The sequence below is a fragment of the Sarcophilus harrisii genome, chromosome 4, assembly GCF_902635505.1.
Source record: "Sarcophilus harrisii chromosome 4, mSarHar1.11, whole genome shotgun sequence".
Taxonomy (NCBI): domain Eukaryota; kingdom Metazoa; phylum Chordata; class Mammalia; order Dasyuromorphia; family Dasyuridae; genus Sarcophilus; species Sarcophilus harrisii.
In genome coordinates, this window is record NC_045429.1 from 397,314,391 (window position 1) to 397,335,823 (window position 21,433).

Consider the following 21,433-nt stretch of genomic DNA (forward strand, 5'->3'; position numbering starts at 1 on the left):
AACACAGAAATCTTAATTCTATTAGCTATCATTTAGGTGGCTTTGGTTAAAAGGTAACTATGTATCTAAAATTATATAAAAGTTCTTATGTGAAGTGTTTTGCAAAATTCAAAGCTTTAAAGAAATGTTATTTTTTTTTCAAGGTGCAGCTCAGGTGTCTACTATTACACAAAGCTTTTCCTGATCTACCAATTGTTGGTGTCTCCTTTTCCCCTTTTCCCTTTTCCCCATACTATATATTTAGTTTGTACATAATTTGTATTTACTAATTTGTGTACCTATTATTTCTTCTCCATAAAATGTAAGCTCCTTGAAAGTACATTCTATTTTAATTTTTGTTCTTGTGTATTTCTCTCTCTTTCTTTCTTTGTATCTATATCTCTATGTGTGTCCATATACATACACACATATGTATGTATTACCCATTAAAAGCTATTTAATAAAACTCTTTTGCATGTGGATTTTAAAAAATATTCACATATGATATAAGAACCTCAGCTGACCTTCAGTCTTGCTATTGTTAGTATGCATGAAAGTATTTGTTATACAAATAAAATTTAAGAACAAATCTTAATCTCTTAATTTTCTAAGAGACAATGTGATTTTTTTATTTTTGGTTTTAAAGAAAGGATAATTATAAGATCATCAAGACAACAAGAAATGTTATGCCTTTTCATGTATTATATATGAAATTAGATTATAACAGTGAACAATCAGAGCTATCTTCCTAGAGTTGTTTACTTCTAAAGATTTCTTTAAATAGAACTCAAAACATTGGGTATGAAAGGAAGTTTATTGCTAAAACTCTTATTATCATTCAAATCCACTGATTCAAGTTATTAAGATTTCTTCAAATTGTATAATTTTTACATCTACACTTATAATACTTAGCACAAGTTTGTGAAACTATTAACAAAATGTTCAATTTACCCTTTCTTATATTTGTTCTAAAAGTTTATAAAGAAAAATATCATTATAGGGTGGAACCGTTAATAACTCATAGTGAACAGTTGCCCAGAAAGAGGAAATAATACATTGTCAACAATTTTCTAGTTGTTGTTCAGTTTCAATCATGTTTCACTCTTTGTGACCACATTTGGGGTTTTCTTGGCAGAGAAAATGATGTGATTTGCTATTTCTTTCTCCAGCTCATTTTACAGATAAAGAAACTGAGGCAAACAGTTTTGTGACTTGTCCAGGGACACATAGCTGATAAATGTCTGAGATCAGATCTGAACTCAGGAAGATGAGTCTTCTTGACCAGAGACCCAATTCTCTATCCACTACACCATCTACCTGAAAATTAGACAATTTTCCAGTAATTTGTTATTTATTTGTAAATTATAGCAACTCTGTTTTGAATAAGTCATTAGTTTGCTGAGTAAAATGTATTACTTTTCTACTCTTTTTACATAAATAATTTTTGGTTTTTTATTACATGATAAATATAAAGATCCCAGAAGTTCATACCTTTTCTTTCATTCTAGACTATTTCCCATTCCAGAAATAGTAGTAACAACAAGTTGACAGTTTTGTCATTAAATAAAAATGAATATTGCTTAGATCATTTACATTATCAGAGAGTAAATTCAAACAGGGTTCAAATGTGAAAGCCATAAGAGGAAAATTAATGACATTTTTCAGTAAATTCAACAATTAAGAAACAAGTAAAACAATTAGTCAAATTCAAATTTTTGAAGATAGAATGAGCCATTGAAATGTTTTTTTTTTATTATTAAATAGATTTGCTCAAAAATTAACTTATTTCAAATGTCTTCTCTTAATGGAATCATTCTGTTACTATTTACCTGATGTGGTTAAAAAGCAAAAGCAGATTTTTTTTAATTGATGGTTGGAAGAGGAGGTTATTTAACAGTTTAGCTTTTGTCCAGTTTTGTGATTTCATAGGAATTCTTGGTAATGAGCTTATTTTCCTGGGTTCAGATCAACATCTTGTCAGCATTGCAGGGGCCTTTGAGGGTGTTAAGTTACTTACCCAGGGTCACAAAGATAGTAAATACCAAGACTTGGTCTTTCAATGGCATCTTCTGACTGAAAGCAGCCCCCTGTCTACTGTGCCATAGTGCTCTCTCTCTCTCAGTTATCGTTGTCTCCCTTACAAGGCTTTTGATGCTTAATATGAAGTCTTAATTCTTAAAAACCAAAGGAAATTATGATTTCTTGGCAATGCATGGTGACATGAAAAATAACAAACCTCTGGTCTTTTAAAAAGGCTAGAATGTCTGACCAAAGTACGGATCTAACTAGGTGTCTAACTAATCGACAAAGAGTTACTAGAGAAAACAATTCTTCTCCAGTAATGGAAAGCATAGGTGGTATAACCACCAGAAATTGAGCTGTATTTAGCTTTCAGGCTTTTGATTCTGTGCTTCAGGCAGCTCTTCTAGGACTCAACTACAAATTCCAATTCTCTGGGGAACTCTTAGAGAGACATTAGCACTATGCTTTGGTAAATTTTGTAAATCTTGTAAAGATAAACTGGTCTATTTCATGTGATTTTCTCCTTGAAGGCAGCATTTTGAGTCTTGACAGCCATGTTCAACATTATTAAGAAAGATACTTTGTCACTTTTATTATATAACCTCTTCTAAAATTTGAAAATCATTATTTAACATTTATTTAGCACAAATGGGTTTGGGTCTGTTTTGTTATTGCAAATACTGCAGATATTCAATTATAAAACTGATTTTACCCCCTCTTCCAAAAATATTACCCCTGCCTGAAGTAACTGCCTTTCAGATTCCATTACTTTCAAATCAAATTAGGTTTTTTTTTTTTTTTTTTTTTTTTGCATTCAATGGAAGAAACTCTATTTAGTTGTTGTAGTGCATGCCCTTAAAAAAAAAAAGAGGATGTTAAACATAGAAGGACTTTTCATGGGACCTATTTGAAATAAGCAAGAAACACCTTCAAATGTCATGGTGGTTTGCTTTTTTTGGCATTGCTTTATTTTGTTTTTAAATAAATGCTCCACATAGACTTAGATCTGCTACAGCCTGAGTGAATATTTATATCAGAATTTATAAACCTGAGAAATACAAGATTTTATGGAAATGCTAACTGGCCCTCAGGTATAGCTGGTTTGTTTTCAGGTGCTGCTATGATTTCCAGTGTTTGTATACATGTAGGTAGGTTTAAAAATGGTGACACAAAAGACTTCCCCTAATGCTATAATTCTGTAGTTTTATTAGACTGAGTTACAGCATGGATAATATTCAGAAATTGCAGTATAAATGAGAAAACGTGAATGGTACTACTTATATAAAATACTACTGCAATAGTTGTTTTATTAATTTTTAATGTTCAGCACCCTCTGTGACCTCCTTTATTCTTTTGCTGTCAACATGGCAGGCTGGAAAAATTGAAATGGGCTGACAGAAAACATAGTGCATATTACAGCCCAACCCAAACTGTCTCTTACACACATGCACACACACACACACACACGTGTATATTTGTTATTCTAGCAGTACAATTTAAGACCTTAGGATACAGTCACCGGAACTTAAGTTTGTGGCTATGGACCAAGCAGGTGCCTTTTTCTAGCTTCACTCTATCCTGTATTGTTTGTCCAAATGGTATCCAATTAGAGGCATAATGGGGATTCTTTCACCAGGGTTCCTAGACACACCTTCTGCTCTCCAAACATAATACCACAGCATGGATGGAAGCTTTATTTTGGTCTATACAGTCTCTTCCATATGCACGTTTTGGTTTGATTCAGCACTGTTTTTCTTGAACAGTGGGACACTATTGTGTTATGTATATTTACCACTGTCTCTATCACCAAGGAGACTAATCCCCATACCAGTACAGTCAAGAACCTCACAGCATTGTCTCAGCAAGACCTAGTTCATGTTGTCACAGCAACAGAGTGCACCGGGTCAATGAATTAATACATTAGTGAGTGCAGACACTGAACAGGATCATGGGCTTAAAACTTTTCATTTATTGTTGTTGCTGTTGTTATTACTACTACATTATTATATTTTAATAGGGGCACTAGAAGATTAAAAAAAGACCACATGAAGATACAAAAATTGGATCACAAAAGATCTTGTTCTCTTAATCTCTCAAGGCATTTTTAAAAGTGGTTTTGTTTTGGACGAAATTAGGGCAGAAGAAAGCAGATTTCAGACATGAGAGGAAGAATAAAAAGGAGTTTGGTCTTTCAAATAGAAACTTTAATCAGGATATTTCTCTCTCACATCATCTTTTTATTAGCCTCTGTCTTATATAGAACATGACTATTGGGATGCTGAGAAATTATAGGAAAAAGTAGAAACCATGGGAGAGTAAAATTTCCCAATCCCCAAGTAACCCTACTGTAGTATTCTGTTACGTTGTTGTAACATAAAGGAAAGAGCATCATGAAAGTTTTCACACTTAGTTCTGTTCCATCTGTCATGACTGTGAAGAACCTCGATTGGCAATAAATTTTAAGAGTAAGTATTAGAGAAGATAAGCTATTCTGGTCTTCTATGAGATTACTGAAAGCCTCTCAGGATGCACAACACAATACAAAGGGCTGAACCTACCAGACACGCTACCATATGTAGTCCTTTTCCCCACACCAATTGCCGGCCAGGGTGTAGCATCTGCTCTCAGTCCCATCAAGCCCAAGACAGTGTTGGTGGCGGTAACACCATTTGCACCACCTGTAAATGGAAGAAGTCAATATTCACTTGAAGTTATGGTGATAAAACTAATTAAAATATTTTCTAACTCATAAGCAGAAAAATGGGCAGGGAAGCCCACTTCTGAGAACATTCACTGCTGCTGTCTCCCATCTACTTTCATTTATTCACCTAACAGACATTCATTCAATAAACATTTACTAAATACTTATTGGGAATAACGCATGAGTACAGGTATCGGGGAAGATAAAAATCACACTCTTTGTAGTCTGGTAAGAGAATAATAACAATTAATGGAAATAATGCATACAAAGACTTTGTAAATTTTAAAACTCTTGAAGTGCAAGTTGTTATCATGTTTCCTTTCACTAATAATTTATTAAGGATCCACTATGTATTAGGGATGTCTATAGGGATGAAAAGACAAAGAATGAAATAATCCCTATTCTACCTGTGTGAGGTAGATGCTATTGTTATCTCCATTTGCAGATAAGGAAACTGAGGTTCAGGGAAGGTAAATGATGTGCCCAGTTATACAGCTAGTAAATTCTGGGGAGGGAGTTGAATCTGGATCTTCTTGACCGTTAATTTCAGCATTCTTTCCACTATGGTGCACTGCTGTTTTAAATCAAACACTAATGAATAACTGTTATCTTCAATATTACACAACGAAGTCTTTGGAGATTTATGAAACAAAGTGTCAAGTGAGATCTAAGAGATAAAGTCATTGTAGATGAGGAACATCAGGAAACATTTTAAAAAGGAGGAGGCAATTAAATTGGACTTTAAAGGAAGGGTAGTAATTTAGAAGCAAAAGTGAGGAAAGACATTACAAGTAGAAAGAATAGTATTCAAAATGTGATTCTTGAGATTATAACTCCAAATACTGTAATGAAGAGTTTTTATGGCTGTCTATTATACTCTACCATACAATACAGGTCTACATACAGGTAAGCATTTCTTTGCATAATGTTTTTGTTGTTGTTTTTAAACTGTATCATATATTTAAGACATCAGAAAACAATTCTTGCCTAAAACAAACTCAAAAGATTATTTAAATCATTCATCCATTTGTTATTTCTTCAACAAATGTCTATTGAGCTTCTACAACGAATAGGGTATCATGAAAAGGAAATGTAGCCCACTGTGAGGGTGGTGTAGACTTTTGACATTTTTTGAGATTTGGGAATGTTACTTAGATTTTTGGTTATTACACATGCTAGATCTTTGGTTTGAAGGGTTTGAATGCTATTGCTGCAACCATGAGTTTATTATAGGTTTCTGTACATTTGAAACTTGGATTTATTTTCAAGCATTTTGGATAGGAACTCCAATCTCTAATCCCACACTCAACCAAAGGTGCATTTACCCATTGTTCCATTCTTTCCTAATCAAATAAAGTACCAATTCTAAGTTTCTGTGAATCCACTCTTCATTTTAAGCCCTGCCTTAAAGTATAAAATGTTTTTTTAAAATCATGTCCTTTGAGTTTATTAGAAACAAGATAAAAATTCTGAAAAATCTTATGATTTCACCTAAGCACTTTAGTTTGGAAATTGTTTTCAATACAATTAACATGAAAGTTTGTCTAAGATACATATCTAGGTACAAGACAAGGGAAACAGGCTTATTTCTTACCTTCCTGGGCAGCTCTTGCAACGCTTACAATGTCAGTGATATTTGGGGTCAATTTGGCAAAGAAAGGAATCCGAACAGCCTGTCTAATCCAGCGACAGATGTTCCGCACTATATCTGGATCCTGTTCAAATAGGTCAGATAAGTAGAGTACATAATTAAAATATGGTGATTGAAAGGGGGATCAGAACAACAGAAACACTGGGGAAGTCTAAGGAATGTCCTATACTATATTCTTTTTTTTTTCTTGCAATCTTTCTTTATAATTGTAACTAAACTCAGTAGTTAAGGAAGGTTAACATCAAGTGAACTGCAAATCCATCACCTAAAGGTTAAATTTCTCAATAAAAATTCTGAAAATAAAATTACAAAGAACTCAAGAAAGATAAATATTCTAACTTTCATTTGGCCAACCAGAAGAACAAGACCCCATTTTTAGGCGTTAGGAATTTTAGGGTTCATTGTGGAATTTTCCATCACTGTATTAGTAAAAGCCTTAGTGAAAATCCTTTAAAATACTATTTGCCCCTAGATGAAATATCATAAAAAGAAATTCCATTAGGATTTTTTCCTTTCTTTTTAGTCACGTTAAGATGAATTTCAAATAAAGGACATAAATGACTATATAATCAAGCTAAGTAAATTCAACCTTACTTTGCAATGTGAAATAATCCAGTCTTGGGATATACATGAGCTGAGTAGCACCTCAAGCTTATTTTTTAAAATGTCACTGTGATCATGGCGGCATTTTTCAACACTCACCTCCTTGAAAGAATTGATCGAGATGACAAAAATGAAATGAAATATCAAATGCATGTTTTTAAAAGCTATGGAGAGACATTTTCATGCTTCTGTTTCCTGTGATTTTTTTTTTTCAGGCTTTTACTTCCCTCATGGGATAAGTATCATTTAGAGGGCAATCAGCTATCCTTGCCATTGAAAACAACTTAGCTGCAGTCATGTTCTTTGATTTCAACACACACAATAGTTCTTTTTTTTTCATTACTTTTAGTTCAAAATGTATTCTGACAGCTACTGATAATGCACTTTGATAAATTACCTTAAAATATGCAATAGCAATTCATTATTGAACTTAGCAAGCAATATTATCTTAGCAAGTAAAATGTTTTCTGAATAAGAATCCCAGAATATATGTATATGAATGTGTGTAAGTGTGCTTGTGTATGTATATGTATTCTATAAAAGTAGGAAAAAAGTATATCATTTGCGATTAATTTTTTTCTTACTAGGAAAGTTGCTTTTCATATCTCTTTCCTTTTTTAGATTACATTAAGTCCAGAATTTTATATTATATCCTTTTTTAAATGGTCTTTTGCTTAGAGTTAACAGTTTCTGATCTGTTATCATGAATGACTCAAAGTTGTGCCGATATGCACAGAGCTTCAGCAATGATGTAAAGTTCTGTGGATTGCAATCTTCTCAGTTTAGCAATGCTTAAAATTGTAACGGGAAATCTTTGGCTAGGCTTGTTCTCTTTTCAGAACAGTAATTTCTTCATTAAACATAAATATTAAAAAGCACTATATGGAATGGCTCTAACAGGGCATACTGTGCATTATGAATAGTAAAATCCTGAGACTTAGCTGTACAAATTCTAACTCATAAAAATGGAGATCTGCCCCTGCCCATGCAACGTTCATGAAATATTTATAACTGCTGCATCGGCATTATGAAGGCAGTTGCATCTTTGTGACTTTCATTTTTTTTTTAGTTATGAATTTCCATGGGACTTAGCCTAGAAATGACAGCAACCCTAGAAGATATGAATTGCATGTCCTTTGTGAAAGCTCTCTTTAAGAAAGACTTTGACAATAATTTAAAGATCGCTTGCATTGTATAATACATGGAAGGTGGCCTGATAAGAATTACCATAACAAAGTAAAAATATTCTTTAGCTCCAATAGAATAAGTGCTAATCATCTGGTAGCCTTGCAAGTGGCTCTCCATATTATGGATTCTGGTGTATTTTTAATTTACTTTAGACAATGGTCAGATCTATTGTAGTCCTTTCTAAATAACAGTTCCTTTTGCTCAGTAGAATACATTTTGAGACATGTTCCAAGTTTTATTTCCCTGATCCTTTGGTTTTCATCATTTACCTGATTCTTCTATTTATAGGTACTATAATTTTATCTTCCCTCCTGGTACAATGGGAAAGTTGACAGTGTTCAGGTTTGTTCTCTTTTTGATAGTCTGCCAAGTCAGCTGCTGACTAATCATCATGCCTAGCTGAAATACAAATTTGAATACCACAGAACTTAAAAAAAAATTACCACTGACAAAATGAAATTTGTGAAAATTGATGGCAATTCTCTGAATGTATTAAAGGTGTGGTATGTGTGCATATATGTGTGTATATGTTATTGTTTATATACAAGAAGACTGACATTGTCAGGAATGGATTAAAGTTTATAAAGTATTAAGATGATCTGGTCAACTCTGGGGAATTAAAGGACTGATGGCAGCTCTTCATACTTTAGGGCTCCTCACACTCTGGACATAATTCCTCAATATCTAAGAATATGATTTCCAGTATGTCTACATCTCAACCTTTATACCAAGAGTATCCATAACCGTACCCATAATTAGTGATTTCATAGCAATATTATTTGACAACTTTCCATTTCTGATAAAGTTCCATAATGGGAAACAAAGTTAGCTGCTATTATTTTGTTATTCTTGAGACTTTGACATTGTTAAAATACACTTTAATTCAACAAGCATTTATTGAGTACCTATTATAGCCAGTCACTGCAGTATGTACTGAAAAGAGAAAGATGATGAAATAGTTCTTTTTTTTATACTATGAGGAAACAATATGCATTTAGATAAGGAAGTATGAATCTAATGTGTGCATATATATACATATATACACACATATGTCTGTATATTCATATACATATACATATATACAAATAATAATTTTGTTGTTGTTGTTGAGGCAATTGGGGTTAAGTGACTTGCCCAGAGTCACACAGCCAAGAAGTGTTAAATGTCTGAGGCTAGATTTGAACTCAAGTCATCCTGACTTCAGGGCTGTGCCATCTAGCTGGCCCCATACAATAATTTTGATTTAGAGACATGATGATAATGGAGGGAATCATAAAAGAGCTTTATAGGAGGTGGTTCTTAAAAGTTAAGCTTCATTAAAAGAAATAACCCACAAAACTTTACTGTTCTCTGTTTATTTAAGGCATATTTTCTAATCCTTTTGCATTCTATGCTGATAAAAAGAAGAAAAATTTATATTCTCAACATTATATATACATATATATGGATATATATATATATATATATATATATCCTGAAGCATACATGTATGTAGTGTATATAATATATGGGCATCTAGGTGGCTCAATGGGTAGAATGGTTTAGAGTTAGGAAAACTCATCTTCCTGAGTTCAAATCTAGCCTGAGATACTTACTAGCTGTGTGATGCTGAACAATTTGCTCAACCCTATTTGCCTCAATTTAAATGAGCAGGAGAAGGAAATTGCAAACCATTCCAGTATCTTTGCCAAGAAAATCCTAAATTGTGTCACAAAGAGTTAGACATGACTGAAAAATAACTAAACAAGAAAACATAGCATATTTGTATATAATACATACATGTGTGTCTATATTTATACATACATAAAATTATACAGTTGTAACTTGACTATTAGTGCCACGTCTACATCACTTGTTCAAGAGACAACAGAAGTGTCCATCTGCTTAGACTATGTCATATGTCTAGAGAGTTTTGTGAGTATCTGCATCTTATGAGATGAAAGGCTGTCCCAAAGCTTCCTTGATTAAAGCAGATTTCATAATCTTTGTCATGTGACTACAACATTTGACACTATGGTATCATATTTAGGTACAGATATTTCAGACTTCACTTTCAATATAAGTGTTCTGAATTTCAGAATACTAAACCAATAGTTGCTATTAATATTTTGGCACTTATGTGATTAGCTGTCTAATTTACCAGAAAGACTTTAAAGGACAAGGGAAAAAAATAAATTACTTTGGATAAAGGAGATTCAGTGGGTGCCAAAGGAGAATAGTCAAAGGACATCAGGTGAACACTAAAAGTGGCCAAAGAAAATAAGTGCTGAAAATAGTTAATGATCAGGAACGATAGTTTTCTCTCTTTCTGCATTTTCTAATAAAAATAATATTAGGGATTCCTATTTTTGAAAAGATCAGCAATGTTGACTAAAATGTTTTTTGATTGGTGTAGTCAGAAAAATAACTTTTTTATTTCATATGGTCATAAAATTACTCATATTTGTATAGCAATTTGTGGATAACAAAATACTTTATCACAAAAACTTTGTAAAAGAATTCTTCCTATTTCACGTAGTGGAAAACTGAGTCTCAGAGAGGTTAAACAATATACCGCAAATCACATAGCTCCTTAGTCTAACTTCTTTTTAAGTCTAGTTTGTTTGTATCACTAATATTTTTTAATGGTATCCAGATTTTATTGATTTTGACTCACATGTTCTGTCTATAGATATATGCTAAGGTAGTGCTGGAAGCAATGAATTTACATGACTTTGAGGACTTCTGAATGAGTAGCATTTTTCATCACCCTCAGCTTTGAGTTCCCTCCAATGATTAGTACTTAGGCATGGAATCTCATTTGTGTTATAGATCATGCAAAAGTGTATTCAGGAATTAGTTAGATGTGACCATGACACTTTTTTATACGCTAAATTACAAATTAAACTTTGATGGATTTCATAGCAGCTTCATCAGCATTTGCTGGCCTTTTCCACCCCCAGAATAGCTTTTAAGGTATCTTCTAAGAGTATGGCAATTCAATGAAGCCACTGAAAACAATCTCTTTGTATGAAAATAGTCAAAAGTGCTCTTCACTAAAGAATTCCAAAGTTATTAATTCATACAATGTCCATGAAAAGTATTGAACATGTTTCATTATCAACATTCCTTTGATGAAAGAAAATGGTGTCCTGAGTACAAATATGATTTATATAAGATGATGCCAGAAATGGTAGTGCTAAGAAGTGATTTCTGTTCATTAATTTTCAGTCCAATTTTCATCTACTCTGTCATGATTTTCCTTCATAAAATTAATCCTAATGTGGAATTAATTCATTGCTTATGAATTGAATACACAGAAGAATTCTAAAGGTAGCATTGTGTAATGGATAGAGTTACCCCGAACAAGGTGCACTGGATTTCCTATCTCACTTCTGACACGTGTTGGTCACATAAGGCAACATCTTGCTTTTCTTTGCCTCCGTTGAAAACTCTCATGGTGAAGAAAAGGTGATAAATCTGCATTAGTAAAGGAAGTGCTTCACCAGAAGCTTCTTAAGGCAATGATACTTTGGTTCAGTGCTTATTTTTATGTGAGAGCCTCATGAAATTCAGCTGCAATTACATATATTTGCTCATTTTTGCCAATAATATTCCTTAGAGAAATGAATATATATATATATATATATATATATATGGAATAATGAATATATATATATGAAATGTGTATATAAATATATATATATATATAAATGAATATAAATTATATATATAGTTCTTTAAAGGTTACAATGGACTTTATATACAGAATTTCAATTGAATTTTATATTTTTCTTATTCGTTGTCATTAAGCATCTTCATTTTACAGATGAGAAAACAAAAAGCCTAGAAAACTTGATGATTTACACATGATTTTATAGCCAGTAAAGGAAAAAGGCAGGACTTGAAACAATTTCTTCTTGGCTGCAACTAGCAATCAACTAGCACTGGGATATATTCTGCCTCTTATTAAAACAAGTTGGTTGGTGGTGGTTGGCGTTCATTCTTGAAGATAATCAAAAATTACATCACTATTAGAGTCAGATAAAGTATATCTGATTGTGGCTGGTCAGACTAATACTAACTCAAAATGTTCTACTAAGGTTGGGTGCAAATAGTCCACATAAACATTTGGAATGGAGGTGTCCCTAAATTTCTACATCTCACATTTCTTCTGAGTTTCTGCAAGTCTGCTTCATTCACAAAGAACCGTGTGGATACACCATGCTGGGTGACTATTTGCCAACATTTCTCATGTTCCTCAATTGATTCCAAAGTTCTTCAGAGATGCCTTGAGAGTGTTCTTATATTGCTTTTTCTGACTATTGCATGAGCTCCTTCTTGAGTAAGTTTTTCCTAAAATAATCTTTTTAGGCAAATATATGTTTGGCAATAATTTTAACAATTAAAATAAGTAGTTGTTAGAGACTACTGATCAATAGCTTCCAGGTATGAAAGGTATTTATTTAGATTGAAAAGCTCTGAAATAATTTGTATATATTGGTACTGAATTTAATTCATAGGATCATGAGTTTGCATCTTGTCTTTATTCTTGTCTCTAAATTTATTTAACCCCCCAAAGCCTCCATTTCCTCATTTGTAAATCCTTTCAAACTTTAGATATATTTTCCTAAGAATCCATGTTATTTCTCAGCTGATGTCTGCATCTACTGTGATATGACAAACTTTGATATGATAAATTTATGGCATTCTGTGAAACACAACCTACATTTCCAATGAAATGATGCAGGGTTACAGAATGGGACTCAGGTAGCCATAAGTTAGTGATCATTGGACTTTTTTGGACAGTTTTGAGTCTCTGGGTAATTTTTTCAAACTAACAGACTACAGATATTATTAAAGCCCATGAAGCATTTGGTGCTGAAAACCCATGTCTACATTCTGATATGACAGTGAATGGTTTCACAGTGTGAATGATAATTATTCTGAAGATGAGGAAGAGAATAAACCATCCTGCTATGTCTAAAACATAGCAAATGGCCAAAGCAGTCTTTTGCCAATTTTGAGCTGAAAGCTGCCATAGTATGCTGCAGCTTCCCGATATAACTGGCAGTCATTGTATATTCAGGGCAAAATATAACACAGATAAGCTTTATATATTTCAGGAAAAGCAACGGATGCCATATTAGTATACTAATAAGCCTCAGACATCATAGGAAATCAACACATGCATTCAGACTGAATACTGTAATAGCCATTATGTTTAGCCCTTTGAACAACTTTATCCTGTCCCCTGTTTCACATTGTTTAATAGGGTGCTCTTAGATCCCTACACAAATGGCCCCAGACTGCTATGTCCTTTGAGTTTTCATGTACTTTTTAAAGAATTTTTTAGTTTCTCTATTGCCTACCTTGCTGTCAGGCTATTCTCTCTCCATTTTCAGCACTGTTAATGAGTCTGACTGTTTCTTTTGCATTAGCTTCTATAATCTTCTGTGGTCTGGGAAACTAGATTAGCCAAATTTGCTGAAATTGTATTTAAAGAAAGAATAACTATATTCTGAGTGAAGATCTGCAGAGCTTTTACATAGATAAGTAGACTTCAGTCCATAGCTTTGGGGATAGTTTTCAGTGTGATCCCCTTTTTACTTCTAGTCTCTGTTCTAGATGATGGAAGTTGGACAAAACCTAATCTTGGAACATGGAAAATAGTTCTATTTATTCTTACATGGGGAAAATGTTTTAAAAATGAATTCATAGCGGCAACTAGGTGTGCAGTGGATATAGCACCAGCCCTGAATTCAGGAGGACCTAAGTTCAAATCTGGTCTCAGATATTTAACATGTACTAGCTGTGTGACCTTAGGCAAGTCACTAAACCCCAGTTGCCTCAGGGGGGAAAATAATTTATGTACTACTACGGACATTTAATATTTTCTAGCATTTTAAAAATTCCTTTACAGTAGAAATACTTGTACAATATTATGCTGACACATAGTAGGCACTCAATACATGTGTATCAATTGATTATTGATTGATTGATTGGTTCAGATACTTTCATATTTTGACAAGTTTTATGATAGACTAAAATACCTCTATTCAGAATTAATGAAAATACAAACCCACCATTCCATGTAAGTTGCACTGATTTTTAAAAACATATAAGTGGAACATGTAAGTTGCATTGATTTTTGAAGAAAAATATTTAAGGCATATGTCTGCTGGTAGTATGTTAGCAAACAACAATAAAATGAGCTTTGAAGAAGTGAACAAAAATGTGTATTTCTAGGTTCCTAAACAATGATACCTAGGAGAGTAAATGTTTCCTTTTGGCTATAATTATATTTGAATAATATATTAGCTGCTCAAATACAAGTAGGTCCCAATTAGTGAAAATAATGAATCCTGTGAAGGAGTCATATTATTCGAATTTGCACTGCATATTTCCACTAAGCTGGAACCAATGACTGTATTTTACATAATTATAATTTCAAATACTCTGAATTCAAATACATGTAGCATTCATAAATTAGGACATACCATTTAGGAACCAGCTATATATGTTTTCTTATTATAAGCTTGGTGATCTGGACTGAAGATTTTGACTGGCAGCCACAGTGTAGTTCCCAACTTGAGGATAGATCAAGTATAACTAAAGAGCTTCTATGAAGAAGTCAAAGATTGGTAGAGGCAAATGGATTGTCAGGAACAAGAGGTATATTGTAAAGGAACAGAATGGGGAGAGGTAGAGATCAGAACAATGGTTAGCTCATACTAGGGATTTCAGAATATCTGAAGATCTAGAACAAAGAGACATCAAGGTGCTTCTGAGCTTTTCAAGTAGACAGAATCAGAAAACATAAAATATGTAGGGGCAGTTATAGAGGTATCATGTGGTATATCTTCTATCCATCCCTAGTGGCAGCTGGTGGATGGAACACTAGCTAGAGTCAGAAAGAACTAAGTTCAAAACATCCACAGATATTTACTAGCTGTGTCACTATGGAGAAGCTATTGAATCTTTCTTTACCTTAGTTTCCTCAACTGCAAATGCAGGAGCTGTTTCATCCTGGCCAAGTCACTTAACCCCCATAGCTTCAAAAATAATAATAATAATAGTTTTATAGAGTATTCCATATATATTTTCTCATTTTACAATCATCTTGTAAAGCAGGTATTAGTGGTATAATATGAATTTTACAGATTAAAAAAAAGAAGGCTAAATGACTTGCCAGTGGTAAAATATCAGGTTAAATATTGGGGTGGTGTTATTCTATGAATCTTATTTTCTCATGATCCTAAGTCTGGGACTCCAGCCATGGATTCTTTTACTTTTACTCCTTATATATCTCTGCTTCAAATGTGTTTCTTGCAAACAATATATTGTAGGGTTCTGGCTTTTAATCCAGTCTGCTATGTGCTAGTTTCATGGGAGAGTTCATCCCATTCACATTCATAGTTAAAATTACTAACTCTGTATTTCCAGCCATCTTATTTTCCTTCAAGTGATACTTTTCTCTTTCTTTTTTGCCTTTCTCTTCTCCCCAGTGTTTTGCTTCTGTCTACCACCTCCCTCAATCTGTCCTCTCCTTTTTTAGCTCCTCCCCCTTTCTTGTCCTTTCCCCCTTCTACGTCTGTTCTCCCATCTATTAGCCTCCCCTTTTCCATTCCCCATTCCCCTCCTACTTCCCTATAGAGTGAGACAAGTTTCTAGATCAAACTAAATATGTATGATATTCCCTCTTTGACGAAATTATTAAAAGAAAAAAAATCAGCTTTCCCCAACATCAACGTAACATTATGAACAACACGTCTAAGTTAAGAATATTTAATAGTATATATGCAAATTCAGCCATTATACCAATCAAACAACATCATTTTGAAATAGATTGAGAAGGGCTTGTGAAGTCATCAGTATTCAGTACTTTTCATTAAATATTTGTTACAGTTCCATCAAGAAGTCAGGTTAACAGTGGTTGATTTGCTGAGACAGAGTTTCATTATGTAGAACTGGATGCTTTGATGTGAATTGTTAAAATAGGATATTACCTGGATGATGAAAACATTTCAAAGTGTAGAGTCAAAATCTCCTTATTTTTAAGCAAAAATTTTAAAACGATTCCAAAACAATGAACATACCCTTAAATTTTTTTGTAACCAATTTTACTCATCTTTTATTCACTTATGTTATTTCATTTTTACCATCTTCCTATATTAAGAAAAGGGTATATTTCTATCTTCATCTTAGAACCTAATCAATGCCTACTGTAAAACATGCATCCATCATGCTGTATAGATATTAGAGTATTACTAAATACTTAATTAATTAAGTGTTTCCCTTTACTTCTGTTAGGTCTGTGGTACAGGGACACCTCTGACTTTTTCTAATACATGAAAGTTATTTCTCTGGGAATACAGATGGTAATATTGCCCACCATGCTGAAAGGGTACAAAGCATATCTCCCTGCCAATTATAATAGGGCTATGTAGTGCAATTTTTTAAAATTCCCTAGAAAATCTTAATATATGGAGAAACTCAGCTCCAGGCTGCACACATGCTTTCTGATCCCACCAGAAGGTGTTCAAAATTGCAGGCCAGCTGAGCCAAACTGAACCCCAGCAGGTTTCCAAATCATGGCTAGGAACACACTGAAAAGATTTTAGTGGGTAATGAAGTGCAGGAGTTTTTTTGCACTACTGTTTATGGATTCGTTGTAGATAAGGACAAGTGAGCGTTTAAGTATATAATAAGGAGTTAGGTTTTTTTGGGGTTTTTTTTTTTTTTTGGTTTTGTTTTTTGATTTTTTTCTTTACTGACTTCAGGCAGTTTGGTGTTTGTTTTCTTAATGCACAGTATTAGTGTAAACAGTGTTACCATTGACTTTTTTTATACATCTGTTGCTGTATTTATTTAGCCTATGATGTTGAGTGTTAGCAAGAGTAGGGGGATGGGGAGAAGTATCTTTATAATCCCTTACCAGTGTGAATGATTAACACAACACAGGGAGGAGACCAAGTTTAAAACAGCTTTCTGCCCTGGAGCACCCACTATGCTGTTACATTAAGGATGAAGACAGTCTAGGGAAGTTATGCCTCTGTCCTGGGAATCTTATGAAATCTAAGTAAGAAGGAATTATAGCTGAAGCAATTTTAAATAACGTAATGTAGAAAACTTCAAATCCCTTGGCAATGAATGGTTTCGACTGGGGGGAACTCATCCATAACAAGTTGCAATAGGTCCTTAAGCAACTTCTCCCTCCTGCTGCTGCAGGAATTGGAAAGAAATATCTAGCTACAGTTCCAACTCCACGGACTAATTTTCCTTTCTTATCAAGGAGGATCCCAAGATGCTAAAAAACCTTTTGTTCAGAGGAATAAAAGTTGAGATGAAATGATGGCTTGGGAAGAGTTTGCAGATGACTTTTAAGGATGAATTTCAGAATCCCCTAATGCTTAAAGCTCATGGTCCTTTCAAGGTTTTATACTGTACCTACCTGTCAATTTAAGAGTTCGCAAAAGTAATACTGTTCTGAATTACTTTTTTGTTGAGAAAAGGTTGAGCAACCTTTTGTTGCTGTCTTAGGTATTCTAGAGTTCCACAAAGTTGTGTCATACTTATCCTTAAGACATTTACAATCTAACTCAAATTTCTTAGAAAAAGTATGATCCTTTCCATTTTTGTCAGTAGATTTTATAACATTCTTCAAGAAGACTATTTCATACATCTATGTATTGTATAACATGTGGCCTTTGATCACTTAATAAAGACCATGGCCTCTTTTACAATTAAGGAGGTCCTTTCAAAAATGAAAAAAAAATAGAGGCAGCAATGAACCTTATCCTCAAAAGCTGGGAGATGCAGGGTTCAAACTTATTAAGATTATCCATGCCTTCTTAAAATATGGGTGTATGAGCAGTGACTGGGAAGGCAGCCCAAGAGAGATGATATCTTGAGGCATTACAATTAAATTAAAATGGGATCTTTTAACCATGAATACCTGTGTGACTATCCACTCAACAAGGGTCTTTCATTTCTTTCAGCCCAACTTTATGAATGTGCCTGAAGCCTGCATTGCTGAATAAAAGAGTTGATGAAGCTTGCATAAGGGAAAAAATCCCTTGCAACTGCTTTATATACAAAATCATTATTAGTACTAAAAACAGATGGATATTTACATTCTAAATATTAAACAAATGTGAAATACCCAAAAGATGACTAATTTTAGATAATTTAAAATTTCTCAATGTTTTACATTTAAATGAAAATATATTTTAGTAAATTTTAAATTCACATTGTATATTTCCAAATATAGTTATCTCCTAACTAATTTTATAATGTCTTAGGTAGCAGTGGACCCTGATGTTGAACAAGTAGACAAAATTCAATCATAGTAAGGAAGAACTTTTTTTTTTAAATTTCCAATCATTCTCAGGTGCTTCTAGTATTAGATATCACACACACACACATACACACACACACAGTGAGAGAGAAAGAGAAAGAATGAATAGATTCCTTTTTACTTGTTATTTTCTATGAATAAATGAAGGCTTTATAAGAATATCAATAAACTATGGAGTTTAGATCTTGTGTCCTTGAAATGAATATTTTCATTAATACCTATTTCTTCACAAATATGAAATAATAGGAAATTGATGCTAGTGATTTAAAGGAAAGATGTATAGAAATGAATCAGAAACTATCAACAGTCTTCCACAGTGGAAACTAGAAATTTCTATGATAGGTTTAATTTTTTAATTGAATAACTGCTTAGTAGATAGCAAGCTAGTTAATTAATGGTATGAAGAAAGTGTATTATAAAAGAACACATGTAAGAAATGAAAAGATATTTAGAGATCATATACTCTAATCCCCCCCTTTTTTTTTTTTTTACAAATGAGGAAACTGAGACCCAGAAGAATTACATACAGAGAAGTATTATGTGTACAATAGAAGCAGAACTTTAATCCAGAATATTTTTTATCCCATGGCAATAGAGGAGAGAGAAGGCAACCTTTGGAGTAAAGAAGACATGGATTCAAGTTCTATCCAGGTGTTCTATATAGTACTAATGGTCTGTACTTCCTTATAATAATCTAATTGCTGCGTCTTCCATCCTTCCTTTGTTTTATGCATCCTCAGGTTCTTTGATTTGATATGCTTGTTATATTTATTTTTTTCTTAATCATCTTAATGCTTTCTTTTTCCCATACAGAAAAGTTCTCTACAAAATCTGTTTTTTTTTTCCTTCCATCCATATTCTTCTTCCAGTCTTTTAGATTAAATTAACATTTACTTATGACTGCTGGAAGAGAAAGGTCTTTGCCTCTCTTTCCCTGATCAGTTAAGATTATGGATAGCTCTTTGTTAGAAGGACATTTTCTCTATCTCCAATACAAGAAATATTTCTTTATGAAAAAGGCAGTGAAGTCCCATAGAAGAAGGTCTGTAATTAAGGAGAAGAGACCCACTCCAAATCTAGGTCCTTCATCCATCACCTTTACATCCCAAGGTCCATCATCTTATCCCCATCTCCCATTGAAGACCCTCTCTCTGTACTAGTACTCAGTTATCAAAATCCCAAGGGACCTAATACTGGAAACATCTCCCTTTCCTAGAGAAGAAAATGTATCATAAAATACCTACTCTTTTCAAATAAATATACATCAAATTTCTTGAAAAACTTCAGAGGTAGGTGGAACCCTGTGTAATTCTTCTACATAGAGAATCCCACTCCTTTTTTTTCCCTTTACTCTAAAAAAATTTGCTTTTTGTGAAGTTCCTATACAAATGCCTTCTTTGTTCTCTCAGTCGAACTTGAACAAGGTGAGAGTGAAAACTAGAGTGAAGGCAGTAGCCATGCTTAGCCCTAAGTACGTGGTCAATTAATTAAATTCACAGTATTTTTTCTTACTAGGAAATTTTTTTAAACATGTCTTAAATTTTTTGCTTGGTGAGTTTTCATTAGAATTGCTGTTTCTCTCTAGCTTCTCCACAAAGAAGAACTCAAATCTGTTCCTCCTCTTCTAACATGTAAATTCATGTGTTTGTTTGTTTGTTCATTTTTCCAGTGACAGCTGAGTTCATTTTTGCAGGACATGTTATTTTTCAAAATAAATTGACTTTTTAATATTTTGCTATTAAAATATCATATTCTGATCTTTAATTTGCCATGACAAAGAAGTGGTTATACATGATTTAGAATGTTTTTCTTTAGTATGCAATATATTTTTGTCTACTTCTAAGATTTGTTGTATAATGTTGCACTTCAGAAAACTGACCATGATGTTCTTGAGTAAATGAAAACTGGGATTTAGTTTTTTCATATTATGTTTATCCATTTTTTGGATCATCTTTCCCTAATACTTCTGGGAAACTCTCTAATAATTTTTCAGAGTATTATGAACAGTTATTTTCCTCTTTCATTGAATTTTATGGAAAATTTATGATTTTCAGATGATATATGTACATTCTATCATCAAGGTCAGTTGGCTTAGCTTATAGAGATCATAGATGTTTGCTCATATTTATTGTCTTTGTATTTTAATAAAAAAATTAATTATCATTTAGTACCTACCAAATGCCAAAAAAATTAAAAAAAAAAGGAAACCAGTTACTGTCCTGAGATTTCTTAATCTAATGTGTGAGACAACACTCAAATACATACAAACAAGCTATACATAGGATAAATAAAAAATTATCAACAGAGGGAAGGAACCAGGATTAAGAGAGGTTGAGAAAGGGCTTTCTTTAAAGGATGAGATTTTATTTGGGACTTAAAGGAAGGCAGAGAAGTCAGTAGACAGAGGTTAAGAGGGAGAGTGTTCCAAGCATAAGAGAAAAACTAGAGAAAATATCTGAAACAAGAAATGGAATACCTTGTAGAAAGAGTATATTGTAGGGAATAAGATGTGAGAAGACTGAAAGGTAAGAGGAGAATAGGTAAAGGGCTTTGAATGTTAGATGATTTTGTATTTGGAGGCAAAAGGAAGCTGCTGGCATCTATCCAGGAAGGGAGTAACATGGTCAGATATGCTTAAAGAAAATTACTTTGGTGGCTGAATGGAGGAAAGACTGGAATGGGGAGAGATGAGAGGAGTGAAGACTTAAAAGCAGGCTATTGCAGTAGTCCGGGCATGAATCATGCCTGGCTATGTCAAAGGAAACAAGAGGGTGTATTTGAAAGAGCAAAGGTGAAATCCACAGACTGGCAACAGCTTGGATATGGTGAAAGACAATGGGAAATTGAAGATGACTCCTAATTTGTGAGTCTGGGGGACTGGGAAGATGGTATTGCCATCTATGATAGTGAGAAAGGCAAGAGGTGATTTTATTCTGCCATTCTTGCCTCA

The 21,433-nt window shown here is 33.3% G+C and overlaps 1 protein-coding gene across 2 annotated transcripts in view; it reads right to left on the minus strand.

Moving 5' to 3' along the window:
* The window catches only part of DPYD (dihydropyrimidine dehydrogenase), a 968,100-nt gene that overhangs the window by 244,862 nt on the left and 701,805 nt on the right, over positions 1-21,433 (minus strand). For both annotated transcript variants that reach the window (XM_003769672.4, XM_031968578.1), the window contains 2 exons: positions 6,297-6,417; positions 4,560-4,679 (listed from right to left, as the gene is read on the minus strand). In XM_003769672.4, coding sequence (XP_003769720.1) covers positions 4,560-4,679; positions 6,297-6,417 — 241 coding nt within the window. The remainder of the gene's footprint in view (positions 1-4,559; positions 4,680-6,296; positions 6,418-21,433) is intronic.